Source organism: Astatotilapia calliptera, chromosome 22 (genome assembly GCF_964374335.1).
Source record: "Astatotilapia calliptera chromosome 22, fAstCal68.1, whole genome shotgun sequence".
Classification (NCBI taxonomy): domain Eukaryota; kingdom Metazoa; phylum Chordata; class Actinopteri; order Cichliformes; family Cichlidae; genus Astatotilapia; species Astatotilapia calliptera.
This window is the reverse complement of record NC_137442.1, coordinates 21695675-21709941: the sequence shown is the minus strand read 5'-3', so window position 1 is coordinate 21709941 and position 14267 is coordinate 21695675. Positions and strand designations below refer to the sequence as shown.

At 40.4% G+C, this 14267-nt stretch overlaps 1 protein-coding gene across 5 annotated transcripts; it reads left to right on the top strand.

Moving 5' to 3' along the window:
- The first annotated feature begins 2162 nt into the window (after positions 1-2162).
- oxnad1 (oxidoreductase NAD-binding domain containing 1) lies at positions 2163-14267 on the top strand. 5 transcript variants are annotated; one of them, XM_026156049.2, is made up of 8 exons: positions 2163-2305; positions 2642-2754; positions 4731-4800; positions 4919-5022; positions 9628-9769; positions 12070-12315; positions 12431-12539; positions 12731-14267. In XM_026156049.2, exons 2-8 carry the CDS (start codon positions 2648-2650, stop codon positions 12886-12888), a joined length of 936 nt encoding a protein of 311 aa, XP_026011834.2. In that variant the 5' UTR covers positions 2163-2305; positions 2642-2647; the 3' UTR covers positions 12889-14267. The 5 variants fall into 5 exon arrangements, with proteins under 5 accessions (XP_026011834.2, XP_026011833.2, XP_026011832.2 ...); XM_026156048.2 differs by having other exon boundaries at positions 2190-2361; positions 4734-4800; XM_026156047.2 differs by having other exon boundaries at positions 2200-2361.

The following is a 14267-nucleotide window of genomic DNA, read 5'->3' as shown; positions in this document are numbered from 1 at the left end:
ATTTAATTTTTTCATCTTATTATATTGTGCTTAGTTTAAGTTAATAAAGCCACTTTTTAGTTTGTGCTTCTAATTTCCGAGTCCTGCATTTACAGTGGGGCAAAAAAGTATTTAGTCAGCCACCGATTGTGCAAGTTCCCCCACTTAAAATGATGACAGAGGTCAGTAATTTGCACCAGAGGTACACTTCAACTGTGAGAGACAGAATGTGAAAAAAAAAAAAAAAATCCATGAATCCACATGGTAGGATTTGTAAAGAATTTATTCGTAAATCAGGGTGGAAAATAAGTATTTGGTCAATAACAAAAATACAACTCAATACTTTGTAACATAACCTTTGTTGGCAATAACAGAGGTCAAACGTTTACTATAGGTCTTTACCAGGTTTGCACACACAGTAGCTGGTATTTTGGCCCATTCCTCCATGCAGATCTTCTCGAGAGCAGTGATGTTTTGGGGCTGTCGCCGAGCAACACGGACTTTCAACTCCCGCCACAGATTTTCTATGGGGTTGAGGTCTGGAGACTGGCTAGGCCACTCCAGGACTTTCAAATGCTTCTTACGGAGCCACTCCTTTGTTGCCCGGGCGGTGTGTTTTGGATCATTGTCATGTTGGAAGACCCAGCCTCGTTTCATCTTCAAAGTTCTCACTGATGGAAGGAGGTTTTGGCTCAAAATCTCACGATACATGGCCCCATTCATTCTGTCCTTAACACGGATCAGTCGTCCTGTCCCCTTGGCAGAAAAACAGCCCCATAGCATGATGTTTCCACCCCCATGCTTCACAGTAGGTATGGTGTTCTTGGGATGCAACTCAGTATTCTTCTTCCTCCAAACACGACGAGTTGAGTTTATACCAAAAAGTTCTACTTTGGTTTCATCTGACCACATGACATTCTCCCAATCCTCTGCTGTATCATCCATGTGCTCTCTGGCAAACTTCAGACGGGCCTGGACATGCACTGGCTTCAGCAGCGGAACACGTCTGGCACTGCGGGATTTGATTCCCTGCCGTTGTAGTGTGTTACTGATGGTGACCTTTGTTACTTTGGTCCCAGCTCTCTGCAGGTCATTCACCAGGTCCCCCCGTGTGGTTCTGGGATCTTTGCTCACGGTTCTCATGATCATTTTGACCCCACGGGATGAGATCTTGCGTGGAGCCCCAGATCGAGGGAGATTATCAGTGGTCTTGTATGTCTTCCATTTTCTGATGATTGCTCCCACAGTTGATTTTTTCACACCAAGCTGCTTGCCTATTGTAGATTCACTCTTCCCAGTCTGGTGCAGGTCTACAATACTTTTCCTGGTGTCCTTCGAAAGCTCTTTGGTCTTGGTCTTGGCCATGGCGGAGTTTGGAGTCTGACTGTTTGAGGCTGTGGACAGGTGTCTTTTATAAAGATGATGAGTTCAAACAGGTGCCATTCATACAGGTAACGAGTGGGGGACAGAAAAGCTTCTTACAGAAGACGTTACAGGTCTGTGAGAGCCAGAGATTTTCCTTGTTTGAGGTGACCAAATACTTATTTTCCAAATTCTTTACAAATCCTACCATGTGAATTCATGGATTTTTTTTTTTTCACATTCTGTCTCTCACAGTTGAAGTGTACCTCTGGTGCAAATTACTGACCTCTGTCATCATTTTAAGTGGGGGAACTTGCACAATCGGTGGCTGACTAAATACTTTTTTGCCCCACTGTAGGTCCAATTCTTGCCTGCTCCACAGCCAGCCTTGACACTACCACAATTTCACCCTCTGGCGTTGCAATGTTCACTGTTTATGGCCACAAGATGGAGCCAAATTTATTTCTATATTGCCTGTTATCCATGCATTAATAAGTAAAATTCAACAGAGCAGCCATGTGACAAAAAACTAAAGTGGAGATTGCCCTCATTAATATGGCATTTTGTTAATTTTTGAATTAAAGTATTTAAAGGATTCTATCCATTAAAATGGGCTATATAAACTGTGAGACTGTCTAATACACTATGGCACCTATAACAGAGAAGGCAAAAATCTCCTGCAGAGCTCAACGCTAAACATTAAATTTTGGTGAATAAGTCACTATTAAAATAATGAGACCGTAGCACAAGTGACATCTGATGGATTTACGTTGTGTTTGTGTTTTTTTCTGAGGGAGTACAATTGCTTTTGAAGTAAGAATGTGGGTTCTGGTCAGGCGCTGGATGCTATTTGCCAACAGGGGGCGTTACTAGAACAGAAGAAGTCGCCAGCCGCAGTAAAACGACGAAGAAGAAGTCACCTGTCGCGTCATGTCATCATAAGACCACCAAGGTTATTCCGAAGGTACACGAGACAATTATGAAGAGCGTTTGACAGAAGTAAAGTCCTCTCTTATGCCGGTAAGAAGAAAAATATGATTAGTTTGTGTCAAGTAATGAAATGTAACCGGCATTTACTCGGTAGCTAGCTTCAACTAGCCGGCTAACCTCATGATGGAGGCGGTCACACCAAACTCCATTAAAAATAGTCTGATTTTAATACATGGAGGTGTATACTGATCGGAAAAGAAACAAAAGTGGGTGTATAAAATACTCATATGTGATGCTAAGCATAAGGTACAGACTCCGGCTTTGAAAGCTAAATCCAGGTGTTTTCTGCTCTAATCTGACATGAACCCAGGTCGCGATGAGGATCTCCTGTTTACTGTCCGCCACTGCTCGAACCTTCAGTCTGTCGTGTCCTGCAGCCGGTCTGCTCTGCTGTAGGCTGCTGGGCCCCAGCTCTGTCGTGAGGTGAGTTTCCTGAGGGGGCAAAGTAGATTCTGACAACGAAAGAAGTGTATGTTTTTGAGTGGACCCCCATCTCCCCTGTTCTTGTATTACGAGCAACAGAAAATCAGAGCCCATATAGTCTGATTTAAACTATCCACAGGCCTAAATGAAATGAGAAAGAATGTCAGATTATGGCTTTTGTTCTCATTTTTGTCTTCATCTCTTCTTCAAGATCTTGGAGACTACCTCCAGCATTGCTGTTATTTTTAGATCACTTCCTATAAGGGGTAATCCTTACATCAGCCTTGAAATTCATTCTTATATTGCTTCCTATATATTTCTGTTGCGTCCCATTATGATCATTGCACTGTGATTTCACTGTGGCTCTTAAACATTTGCAGAGAGCAAACATCATCATTATTTGGTACCAACTGTCCTGACTTCAATGTGTAGAATCATTGGAGGCGGTGAGTTGGGTCTCTAGCTACAAACGAATAGTTTTCATTTATGTCCATGTGGGAAATAGGAACAGGAATTAATTTCGAGGCTGATATTGTCAACTTGGTTATCCACTTTGCCAAAGTAGACATCAGGTGTAAGGATCACAGTTTTGACATACTGGTGGAGATCCCGCATCCTTTTTAGAGCCAAAGTGCACAAGCAAGGGTGCATAATGGAACTTCTAGGATGTGATTTATATATTTAATGGTCACATTCCTGGAACTTTTCAGTGACACTTTGAGAAATATCCATGTGCCCAATAATGACCGTTCCTTAAATCTCGGTTTTTGAATAAACTGAAAAAACTCAATAAGAATTATATTTTGGCCCCTAGTAAACACAAAAGAGCTTTAGTGACATTAAATATAAAATGTTCCCACAGCTGTGATGGCAGGAGAATGGTTGCTGGGATTTTCTGTGTTACAGGTGCATAACACAGAGTGTACAGAGTGAGACGTGCATAAGGTCCAGACTGATCTCGAGTCTCTGCTTGGATTAAATTATGGGAATAATTACTAAAGATCCTGCTGTTGTGCTAAATGTGTAAATGCATGCAGCTCTCTGGTTACATGTTTCAGTCTGTGGCTTTTCTCAGCATTTGTGAAATGTTTCTGGGTGTAACCCTGATAAAACAGTCATTCATTAACTAATGAAAAATCAAATAGAAGAAGAAAATGTGCAGTTCGTTTACCCACCACAAAAAAAATGATATACAAATGTATCAGTAATGCATCCATGTAAACACGTGGAGTAGTCCAAATACTGTAACCTGCAAATAAAATTGAAGCAAAAAATTATATCATTTTATAATGAAAAAATTATGTCTTATTCTGTATTAGCAGGGTGTAGTAATACACACTAATAATCCTGCTGCTTTAAGTAACCCTATAAATCTGCATGCTTTTAATAAACTCACAAGAAAGTCAGCAGTTAACAACAAGCACTACTTCAGCTGCTGTTTTGTTAAACCCATGCTGCATTCATTACTGGTGACTCTCATTAAGTAGTCTGTGTGCACATCATGGTAGTAGGCAGCGGGTCTGTTGCTAACCGCTGGGAGATGAAGTAGGGGGCACCATAATTCATTGTAGTATTTATATTGCTTCTAATTGTCTGACGGTGCCTAATGTACTTTTTCTTGAATTTAAATAAGTTCTTATGATTGTTATGATCGATGATCATTAGCCTGTTTTGGCGCCCCCTCCAGCACTTGGTGCCCTGTGCACACCACAGTGTGCGAGGTGCTGTGAATGAGCTGCGAAGAGTTAGTGAGAAACTGTGTTTTTGTTTTAGGGTTTTTTGTATTTTTAATGTTGATGAACTGGATCCTTAACTCGATGGTTCCCTGTTGACAGTGAGGGCAAACTCCACTTGCTGCCTATATTTTTTTTTTTTTTTTTCTTGTGTGTGTGTCACATGTGGCTGCTTTCTTGCTCTTCACTGCACGACACAGTATTTTTCATACGAGACAAGTGACCAGACCGTTTCCTTTTCAGTAGAAGAAATATGTCCTCCAAAAGGCAAATGGACCACCTAGAGAGGACCTCGAACAACTACAGACAAAATGTAAGTCTACAGTGTGTAGCTGAGGAATCTGATCTTGATGTCTGTTAACTGTGCCACACTATTATTAACCCACCACTGAACTCTTCTCTGTGTGTCTCTAACTGGGTTTTTGACTTAGACTCTGTATCCAGCACAAGTATGTGGAATTATAAATGAGTCAGAGACGGTAAAAAGACTGAGAATAGCCGTGCATCCAAACTTCACCTTCAAAGCAGGCCAGTGGTGAGTAGACTCTCATTAAGTTTTAAATAAGAGAAGGTACAACTGAAATCAGCATTTTCCAGGTCAAACTACACACAGTACCAGGGTCGACTGCAGTTTTCTGAAACTTATGTCTGTGAGAATACTCATATGACAGCTTCAGTCAGTAGTAGAAGATCCCAGAGTGGGATACACTCTAGGAGCACATCAAACACAACTTATAGACAGTTATAGACTGTATTTGAACAGTATTCAGTATTTGAACAGTATTACCAATATGGATCATTCTGTCATATTTAATGGCATGCCAGTATTAAAACTTTTTTTTTAAATACACAATGCTTGGGGTGATTTAGAAATGGTGGCATGACAAAGTTTGTCCGACTGAACATCTCCTACCCAAGTAATTACTACTATCCTATTAACACAGGTTGGCACATTCATAGTAAAAGTCAAGTCAGAGTTCATTCCTATATGCTATATATATATTCCAGTCACTAAATCACCATTCACTATACACTGAAAATCAAATAAAATGAGTAGATAAGAGTGTTTGCATTAGGGCTGGGTATCGTCACTGATTTCTAGAATGGATTTGATTGCAATTCACAAGGCCCCGAATCGATTCGATTCAATTTGAATCGGGGAAATTTTGCCTCAGACAGTCAGAAATATTATAATTCAGATCATGCATCAGTACATTTCCATATTCGTATACCTATAAAAAGAAAGCTGACACTTGCGAGACTTTACCAAAGGTGTGAGCATCACAGCAGATGCCTTTGTGTCAAAGTAGCTGTGGATAAAACACAGAAAAACATGAAGGTGATTTTCCTGGCCTGGGATTTTATAAATATATTGTGCAGTCAATCAAAAACGAAAGAAAACCATTAATCAACATATGAATATTACCTGATGCTGCTGAAGTGAAGCAGAGCAAAGTTACAGATGTTTTATTAGAGACACAGCCAAGCGTTTTGCAATTTTGCATAATTTTAAAAAGTTTAAATTTGTTCAGTAGCTTACTGAACAGCAGAAATGAGGAAAAAACAGCGGCCGACAGCGCTGTAAACAACGGTAGACTTGTGCGCAAGCGAATAATGAAGAAAACAGATTTTTAGATGGGAAACTGTTCTTGAAGTATAATGTGAGAGAGAGAGAGAGAGAGAGCTGTGCATGAAGTGTGGTTTTTATCGTGGTGGAAGCAAAACAGCAAAAGTCAGAGTGAATTCTTGACGATGTTTATGTGAAGCAAAGTTTGGATCTTCTTTTGCTGCTGGTTCAGTCAATATTGTTTGGAGAGAGATCAAACTAACAGCTTTAGAATCAGCGCAAAAAGGACGTAAACACAAAGCGCGGACCCGCCGAAACATCAGAATCAGCGAGCTGTCAGCTTTCAGCCCCGACCGTGTCCGTGCCGTCAGGTGAGAAAGGCAACATCTCACTGCTTCTGATCCGTTGGGTCCGCGCTTTGTGTTTACGTCTTTGTGCAGAATCCATGTTCCTGCTCTCATTTACTGTTTTAGCTGTTTGGTGGTTGTTGAAACTTTGTGAGGTTTAACCTGAGATTCTGGCATTTCGGGCAAAATAAATTTATATTAAAAAATCGATTCAGGATTTTAATGAATCAATATCACGTTATCCAAGCCGGAATCGATTTTAATTGATAATCAAAACCCACCCCTAGTTTGCATACTCTGCTCTGCTCAACTAGACTTGAAGGTAAACAAGAACAAATATGTTTTTAAAAGTGGTTTAAAATGACTGAGAAACTGGGGATCTCTTATGTAAAAAGGTTGCAGAGTATATATCACAGCTGATGATCTCAGAAGTTCAGTGTTGGTCAGTGTCAGTTTTTAACATTTGAATAATTCAGAGTAAAATGGTTCTATTCACACACTGTGCTACAACTTGGAAATGTTTAAGAGTTAGCATGGGATAAGAGTCCCTGAGGCTTTCTTTGCTTTATTTGTCTTGACAAAACGTAAAACCTCAGTTAGAGATGGCAGGTATCACAACAGTAACTGTAAGCTTTCTTTGTTAAGCCAGGCTTTCTGCTTCATTGTCTGTGATATGACTCTTCTTCCACACAAATGAGCCCTGATAGTGTGTCCTACTCCAATCAGAGGTGATGATACAGATAAAATGGTGTTTAGAAATCTACAAAGAACATAAACAAATACCAGTAAATTGTAAATAAAGGAGTGTAATGCTGCAGAAAATCATTAATCTGGTCATTTAGCACACCGAGCGGAAAAATAAACATTTTAATTTAAGGTAAATTGCACGTTAAAGCTCTGCAACATTAAACTGGATACATTTTAAGATTAAAGTTTACTGTCCCATAGTCTAATAAAGGAGACCTGGGAATCGCTTTGGTTTATGGCCGGCTCAAAGAGAAATTAGATTTATTGATTCAGCTGGTATTCTTGTTGTGTTTTCTGTGCCTTAATAGCTGCATTTCCAACAATATAAAAGAGATTAGTCATCAGATTAGAAACAAGTATAAAAACATTTAAACATTTTCTGCATCACCAGCTGAATACATAAATACATAAAGGTTATGTGTTCAGCATAAGTTACTGCAGTGATTTAGCCAGATAGAGACCCATTTTTCTGATACAGAAAACTCTGAGTTCAACATGGCTTACGAAGCTATTAATCTGGCCTCGTAGTACACCCGTCTGTTCAGACTTGTAATACATATCCTGACACCGCTGGCTTTGTCGTTCTGTTTATGCAGTAGTGTGGTTTTTCAGACATGCCCATGGCGTTTGCCATATGGGAAGTACACTAAGTGGCATATAATGCATGATGTTTTCTTTCTACAGCACGGCACACAAACAAGAGCGTGTCCTTGTTTTGTTTTATTACACTGTAATTTATGTGTAATTGGGTATAAACAGCATTGTTAGCTCCAACCACGAGTGCTTGGGCCCGTCATTCTATATGCCTCAGGTAAAATGGCCGTATTGTTGTGTAGTGACACTGGGTTGTAATAGCGTCTGTCAATTTAGAAAAACCAAGGACGACAAAAGGCAACAGAGCTGCATCGTTATTGGTGTGACTCGAGAGTGCAGCCTGGTAATGTGGGCAGAGATTTGGCTTTCAGTTGTAAACTGTAGTGCTGTAAAAGAAAAATGCGTCCATTAACACACAAAGGCCTGTTCTCTTTCTAAAGACTTTGGGAATAACGTAATTTAAAATAGTGGATACACTCCCATCTTCTTTGATTTCTAGCTGCAAAAGACAATAAATTACATAGCATGTATTCATAAAGTAATTACAAGTATATTTGGTTTACTACTAAAATTTAAGCTAATAGTTTTTCTGTTTTCTTCATGGTGCCATTAGAAACCCAATACAGTGATAGCACTTAGGTCTTCCTTCATCAGTCATTGTCATGTAGTGCCTATAATCACCACATGGGGGCAGGGTTGTGTCAGATTCATCTTTTCCAAGCACTTCTTACAGAACTTCCAGTAAATTTCAGCTGTAGTCCTCATATTGGTCAATACCATCAACCGGAGGAAGGATCGAAGCCTCTTAATCATTTAAAGCCTTGAGTCAGATGAGGATGACTGAAAATAGACACACGGGGAAGCGTTTATCGTCCTTGATGTTGCTCGTATACTGGCAGCTTTTTGACCGATGCATAACATGAGGAAATGTTTAAGCTAACGTCAAGAGACTCTTCCAATAGCAGGTTGGGAACTTCTTCAATGAGCCAGAGCCTTTTTTTTTTTTTTGGTTCTGTTTTGTTCTCAGTCCTGGTCTGTCAGTCAGTGTTGCCATTGTTAATTAGTGTAGCTTGCACATGCAGTATGTACATGAGCCCATACTGTTGGTGGGCGGTGGTGAGAAATAAAACTGGCAGCCAGTTGCCCTGCGGCGGCTGATAATGAATGTAAATAGATGGAAATTCTCGACTTGCAATGTTTTTTAAGAAAAAAGGGACTGTTTAGTTGTTCATCTCCAGGTGGGAGAGGAGGAAGAGAAGGAGGAGGTGGATGGAACATATGTACATGATTTCACAGCGGATCCATATTTATGATGCCTCTGAGGGTCTCTCTGGTGTAACAGTAGGTCATTGTGTTGGTGGAACATTAGCCCAACTGTTTAGCACTGCATTTTTCCCACTGTGACTACTCTATTGTTCCTACTGATTGACAGATGTGACTATGTGTAAGAAAGAGATGCTTCACTTTGAATAAACTGATCAGCTTTACATCTGGTTCTGTTTTGTTGTCCCTGGTTTCCAAAAGAGGATTTCTGCTGCGTCGATGCACATGGAAACACTCTATAAGCATTTCGACTTTGGCCCTGTTTTTGTTTTTGCTGTTTTATTAACTGTTAGCAAGTAGGCATGTACCAATTTGTGCTACAGTCACCATTCCTGGCCCTTATGATGGCTAGACCCGATCAATTTCCCAAAGTTTGTCTAATATATTACTCTTCTACGCTGGCTAACTGTTCAAAGACATCTTTATATTGTTCCCAAAAATAATAACTAAGTGACAATAAAATCAGTGAAACAATCTATGGATCAAGTTCAAACATCTGCTAATGTAAATAATCAATAAACTGAATGATTAAATGCTGTGTTTTGCTGTTGTGTGTCTGCAGGGTGGATTTCTTTATCCCTGATGTGGAGAAGGTTGGAGGCTTCTCCATGTGCTCCAGCCCAGGTCTGCTGCAGAGGGAGGGAGTTGTTGAACTGGCTGTCAAATATGCCAAACACCCACCAGCCCACTGGGTCCACACTACAGTGAGTACAATAATCACGACCTTTATGGTATCCAGATCTCTGGTTTTGTATGAAAATCAAGAAAACTGAAAGGAATATTATAAAACAGCAGAGGTTCAAAAATCATGAGGCTAAGACCAATAATGGATAAGGTGTTACAGCATTACAATCCACATTACGACATAATCACACAAGTGTTGAATGGAACAAGATAAATGAGCTGATATTTTTAGAATTGTTTGATGTGTGTGTGTTTGCATACACCCTATTATCTGCGAACAACCATTAATTGAGCTCTCTTGTATCTTTCCTTTTGTGTCATTTATTTATTATAATGGTGGATTTAATTTTAAACATGGCTCAAAATGTCACACAGTGAGGTCAGCAAACATGAGTCAGAAATTCAGACTGCTCTAAATGCTCAGTGTCAAACAGTTTCTTTGCTCCCAACTCATGGCTCTTCATGATGTCATCAAGAGCAGATGGAGATAATTTTGTCATCTCAAATAAACACCTCTGACTGTATGTACAGGAGGGTTCCCTTAAACAGAATAGAATAGAGTAGCCTTTTATTGTTATTGTACATGCAATGTTCCCTCTAATTTTTCACGTGTCTGAGCGAACACGCAAACTCCCCGAGCGGTCCCTTGGAGCACTGTGAGCGACATCAGACGTGTGCACTGTGGTCACGCCAGCATCAAATCCATCCAAGTTACATGGTTTATTAAAATAATCAAATTACAGCATTTACATTTATGTTAGACTACTTTTAATTAACTGCTTTAGCCCATTTACAATGAAAATTTTTTTAAAAATCTAGTCATTGACCTGTGTAGTATGGTAACACTATTGGAAGTAAAAATAACTTGAACTCCAATTTTGAAAACACAACTTTCTTTCTTTTTAAAAAAAGCTTTGACTTGTATTATGAGTCTGTGGTCTGGTTTTACGTGGCCTATCAACACAATTTAAAAACTGGTATAAGTCCACACTTTTTCCGTCAATTGTTCCGTCTGTCCTGCTCACATCTCCAATGGTTGTACACGTTGTCATTAACGTGGCTTCACTCCACATCAGCCACGCCGCTTTGCTAGCTAAAACACCGGTGTCGGCACATAAGGACGCTGTCATAGCTGTCAGCAACGTTGATTAACTGCGTATATACGAATGTGAATCGCATCATTGGCTGGACTATGGGATATGGTGGCATCGTTCTAATCCCATACTGGAGCAGCCAGTTACTTACTGACTAACACTGCAAAACAGAATTGTTAAAGTATTAATTTTAATTTCAATGCAGGTTAGATTTTTTTCTTTTGTGCGCAACACAGATTTTCTGTGCGCAGAGACCGTGCCAGCAGTGCGCAATTGCGCACGTGCGCAGCTTAGAGGGAACATTGTGTACATGTATAACAAAATTGTCGGTGATCTGCACCAACTCTGTTGGAATAAAATATAAATGGTAGACCGCAGGAATAAATGACAAGGGTGACAATTACTTTTTTTAAAACAGGACCAGATAGGTATGGATAGCTTTTTTCCCTTTTAATATATGAAATCAAATTCTAGAGCAAATATATCACAACAGTGTGTGTGTGTGTGTGTGTGTGTGTGTGTGTGTGTGTGTGTGTGTGTGTGTGTGTGTGTGTGTGTGTGTGTGTGTGTGTGTGTGTGTGTGTGTGTGTGTGTGTGTGTGTGTGTGTGTGTGTGAGAGAGAGACAAACGCATCATTTTTAAACTCCACTGGTGCCAGTAGTTGTATGAATATTAACAGCGTTTTCTTCCAGCTCTGTCTCCCTTTCTGTAGTCTACATGTTTGTTTGCAGCTTCTTTGTTTGATGATGGGCTCAAAAAAATAGCTTTGAGCTACTATGCTGTGTGTAAATAGGAACGAGCGATGTGTGTTTGAGGGTACTGAGACTTACATCTATCAGCTCTGAGATCACTTTATGATCCTTTTGTTTGATATTGTGTTACAGGGATAGTGTAGGGACCATCACAGCAGATTACGACTGCATGCATTATCATGTGGGCGAGTGGTCATGTGTGCTAAAGCAGATAAAGGCATATTTAGTGCTCTCCTCGACTTCAAAAGGCCTTTTGTAACTTGTAATATCGGCTGCACTCGTACAGCAGCAACATCGATTTGTAGTGCGTATGATCTAAAATTGGCTTTTTACACTTGTTGAGGCTGGTTTTAGATGCAGTTTGTCTCTGAAAATTTTTATTTCAGCTTCTTATCACGGATGGATGCAAGTTAGCTGGCTTTGCAGTTTGTTTCAAACTCCTTCCACTTCTCCGTCTCTCCCTCTTCCTCTCAGTGTACAGTGGGCTCCAGAGTGGCCATGCGTGTCGGCGGGGAATTCTTCTTTGACCCATCGCCATCTGAACCCTCTGTGGATTTGCTGCTGGTGGCTGGAGGTGTAGGGATCAATCCCTTGTATTCAATTATGCTGCACACAGCAGATCTGCTGCGTCTCAATCGAGCTTCAGGTGGCCAGGATTACAACATAGGCTCCGCCCACCTCTGTTACAGTGCCAAGAACACCGAAGAGCTGCTGTTCAAGGTATGCTTTAGAAAATTTCCATGTGTGTAAAATCTATGAGAAGGTTTGTTTGTTTGTTTTTATTATTTTAATAAACTTTTATAAATGTACAACATCCTACCTTCTGTGTTCCCAGAATTCTATCATTGAGGTGTGCCAAGAGTTTCCTGACAAGTTCTCCTGTGACTTCCATGTCACGCAGCAGAGCACAGACGTCGACCTACAACTCCTGCCGTTTGTCAACCGTAAATACTGCACTTTCGCTTTTCTTTGTTTGGATGAGATGATTGAGTAACTGTCACATTCAACCACAGCCTGTCTTGGTTGATTTATGTGTGTCATCATAGGCTAAGTCTCCATGTAGGCGACTGAGATGGGATAGGTGCCGCAGCACCGCGTCTTAATTAATTGATTTGCTTCCCTTGTGTCTCATCAGATGGGAGACTCACAGAGGAGGTGTTGCGGAAACACGTGGACCCACAAAAAACTCTGTGTTACTTGTGTGGACCCCCGCCAATGATTGAATCAATTTCAAAAACCCTCATGGACCTCAGCCTCCCCAAAGATAGGATCTTCTTCGAGAAGTGGTGGTAGGGGCCCTCCTACAGCTCCCAGAAACCAATTCCTGCCTTTTGTTGTCATCAGTGGGGAAGGTGTACATCTGGGAGAATGGAAAGCAAGTGAAATGTTCCAGTGATCTGGATTTCAGTATGAATGTTTGTGTAGATGAGGAAACTCATCCTCTGATCCCTGCCACAGCAACCCGTGCTTGATTTGCGATAGACCGCTGGGACCGCCCACGCCTCAGCTAGCAGCTGACACACAAAGACAATAGAGATTATTTATATTTCCTATAGTATAAACCAGCAAGATGAGTGAAATTCCAGTGTCCTGTACATGTGTGCATCTTCAGATCTGTTCACATTTGCAGACACTTCTGCTGCAATGTCAAATCAGGTTTTCAGCGAAAAACTGTGTTAACAAGGGGACCAAGAACCAATGTAGAGGGGAGAGACTAAAGAAATAACAAAAATGAAGACCGCTGGAAAAATCAGCATGTTTGAAGGGTTTTAATTGTGAAACAGAACTCTTCCTTTGGGAAATAAGCTTTTGGTGTTGTTGAAAAGATTGATCTGTAAAATTTAAAATTAGATTACAAAGTTGGACTGTATGAGTGTGAGGAGATATGTTGCTAACTGAAAAATACTCCAATACAAAACAGTTTGTAAAATAACGACTTTTTTTTCACAGTTTCTGCACCGATGAAACGAGCGCTAGGTAAAGTGTAACCAGAGAGATTTGGAAGTGATAGCAGATGGACTTATTGGGTGCTTAAGTTATTTAAAGGAAATGGAGGGATATTTGAAACATTAGCATTGTGTACTTTTATTTTACGCTGTACATTAGCGTTTTAATGACTCTCTTTTAACGCAGTACCTCACCTATTTGATACAATGTAACTTAGAAGTATTACGGTGTTTATATTCAGTGTACTGACACTTTTTATTTAAAGAGCCGCAGGTTTTAGAGTTGCATCAAAGCATTTGTTTTTCACATATTACTCCTCAGCTTTACACCACTGATCATATTTTTAGATTTAAAACTTCACAGGCTCCCACACATTGGCCAGTATCCCCCCCCCGCTTTACTCACTTACGCTGTTACCACATGCATGCGCAGCGCCCATCCCCTATACAGCCTCTTCTTCAGCCACAGGCATTCACATACCCATAAACGGTTTCTCATCACAGGGTAGAGTAAATATCCCATGGTGCCATGTAATGGAACCTCCAGGTGGTCTGCAATTGGCTCGGATCACTGAACATCCCTCAGAGATGGTTGCAAGCTTCCTGTTGTCATCTCTCAGTGGGGGGTTGTGCCGTTGAGACTCAATTTTGAGTTGTTTGTGCATTTCTTCCTCATATGAGGACAGCTGTTTATGATTTTAAAGGAAATAAAGAAAATTGAGTCAA

What these genes read in the sequence shown, in the direction of transcription:
- oxnad1 (XM_026156047.2), top strand. An exon ending in ACCTTCAAAGCAGGCCAGTG is followed by an intron (nt 5,023 to 9,627) that starts GTGAGTAGACTC and finishes GTGTGTCTGCAG; the next exon opens with GGTGGATTTCTTTATCCCTG. An exon ending in CCCACTGGGTCCACACTACA is followed by an intron (nt 9,770 to 12,069) that starts GTGAGTACAATA and finishes TCTTCCTCTCAG; the next exon opens with TGTACAGTGGGCTCCAGAGT.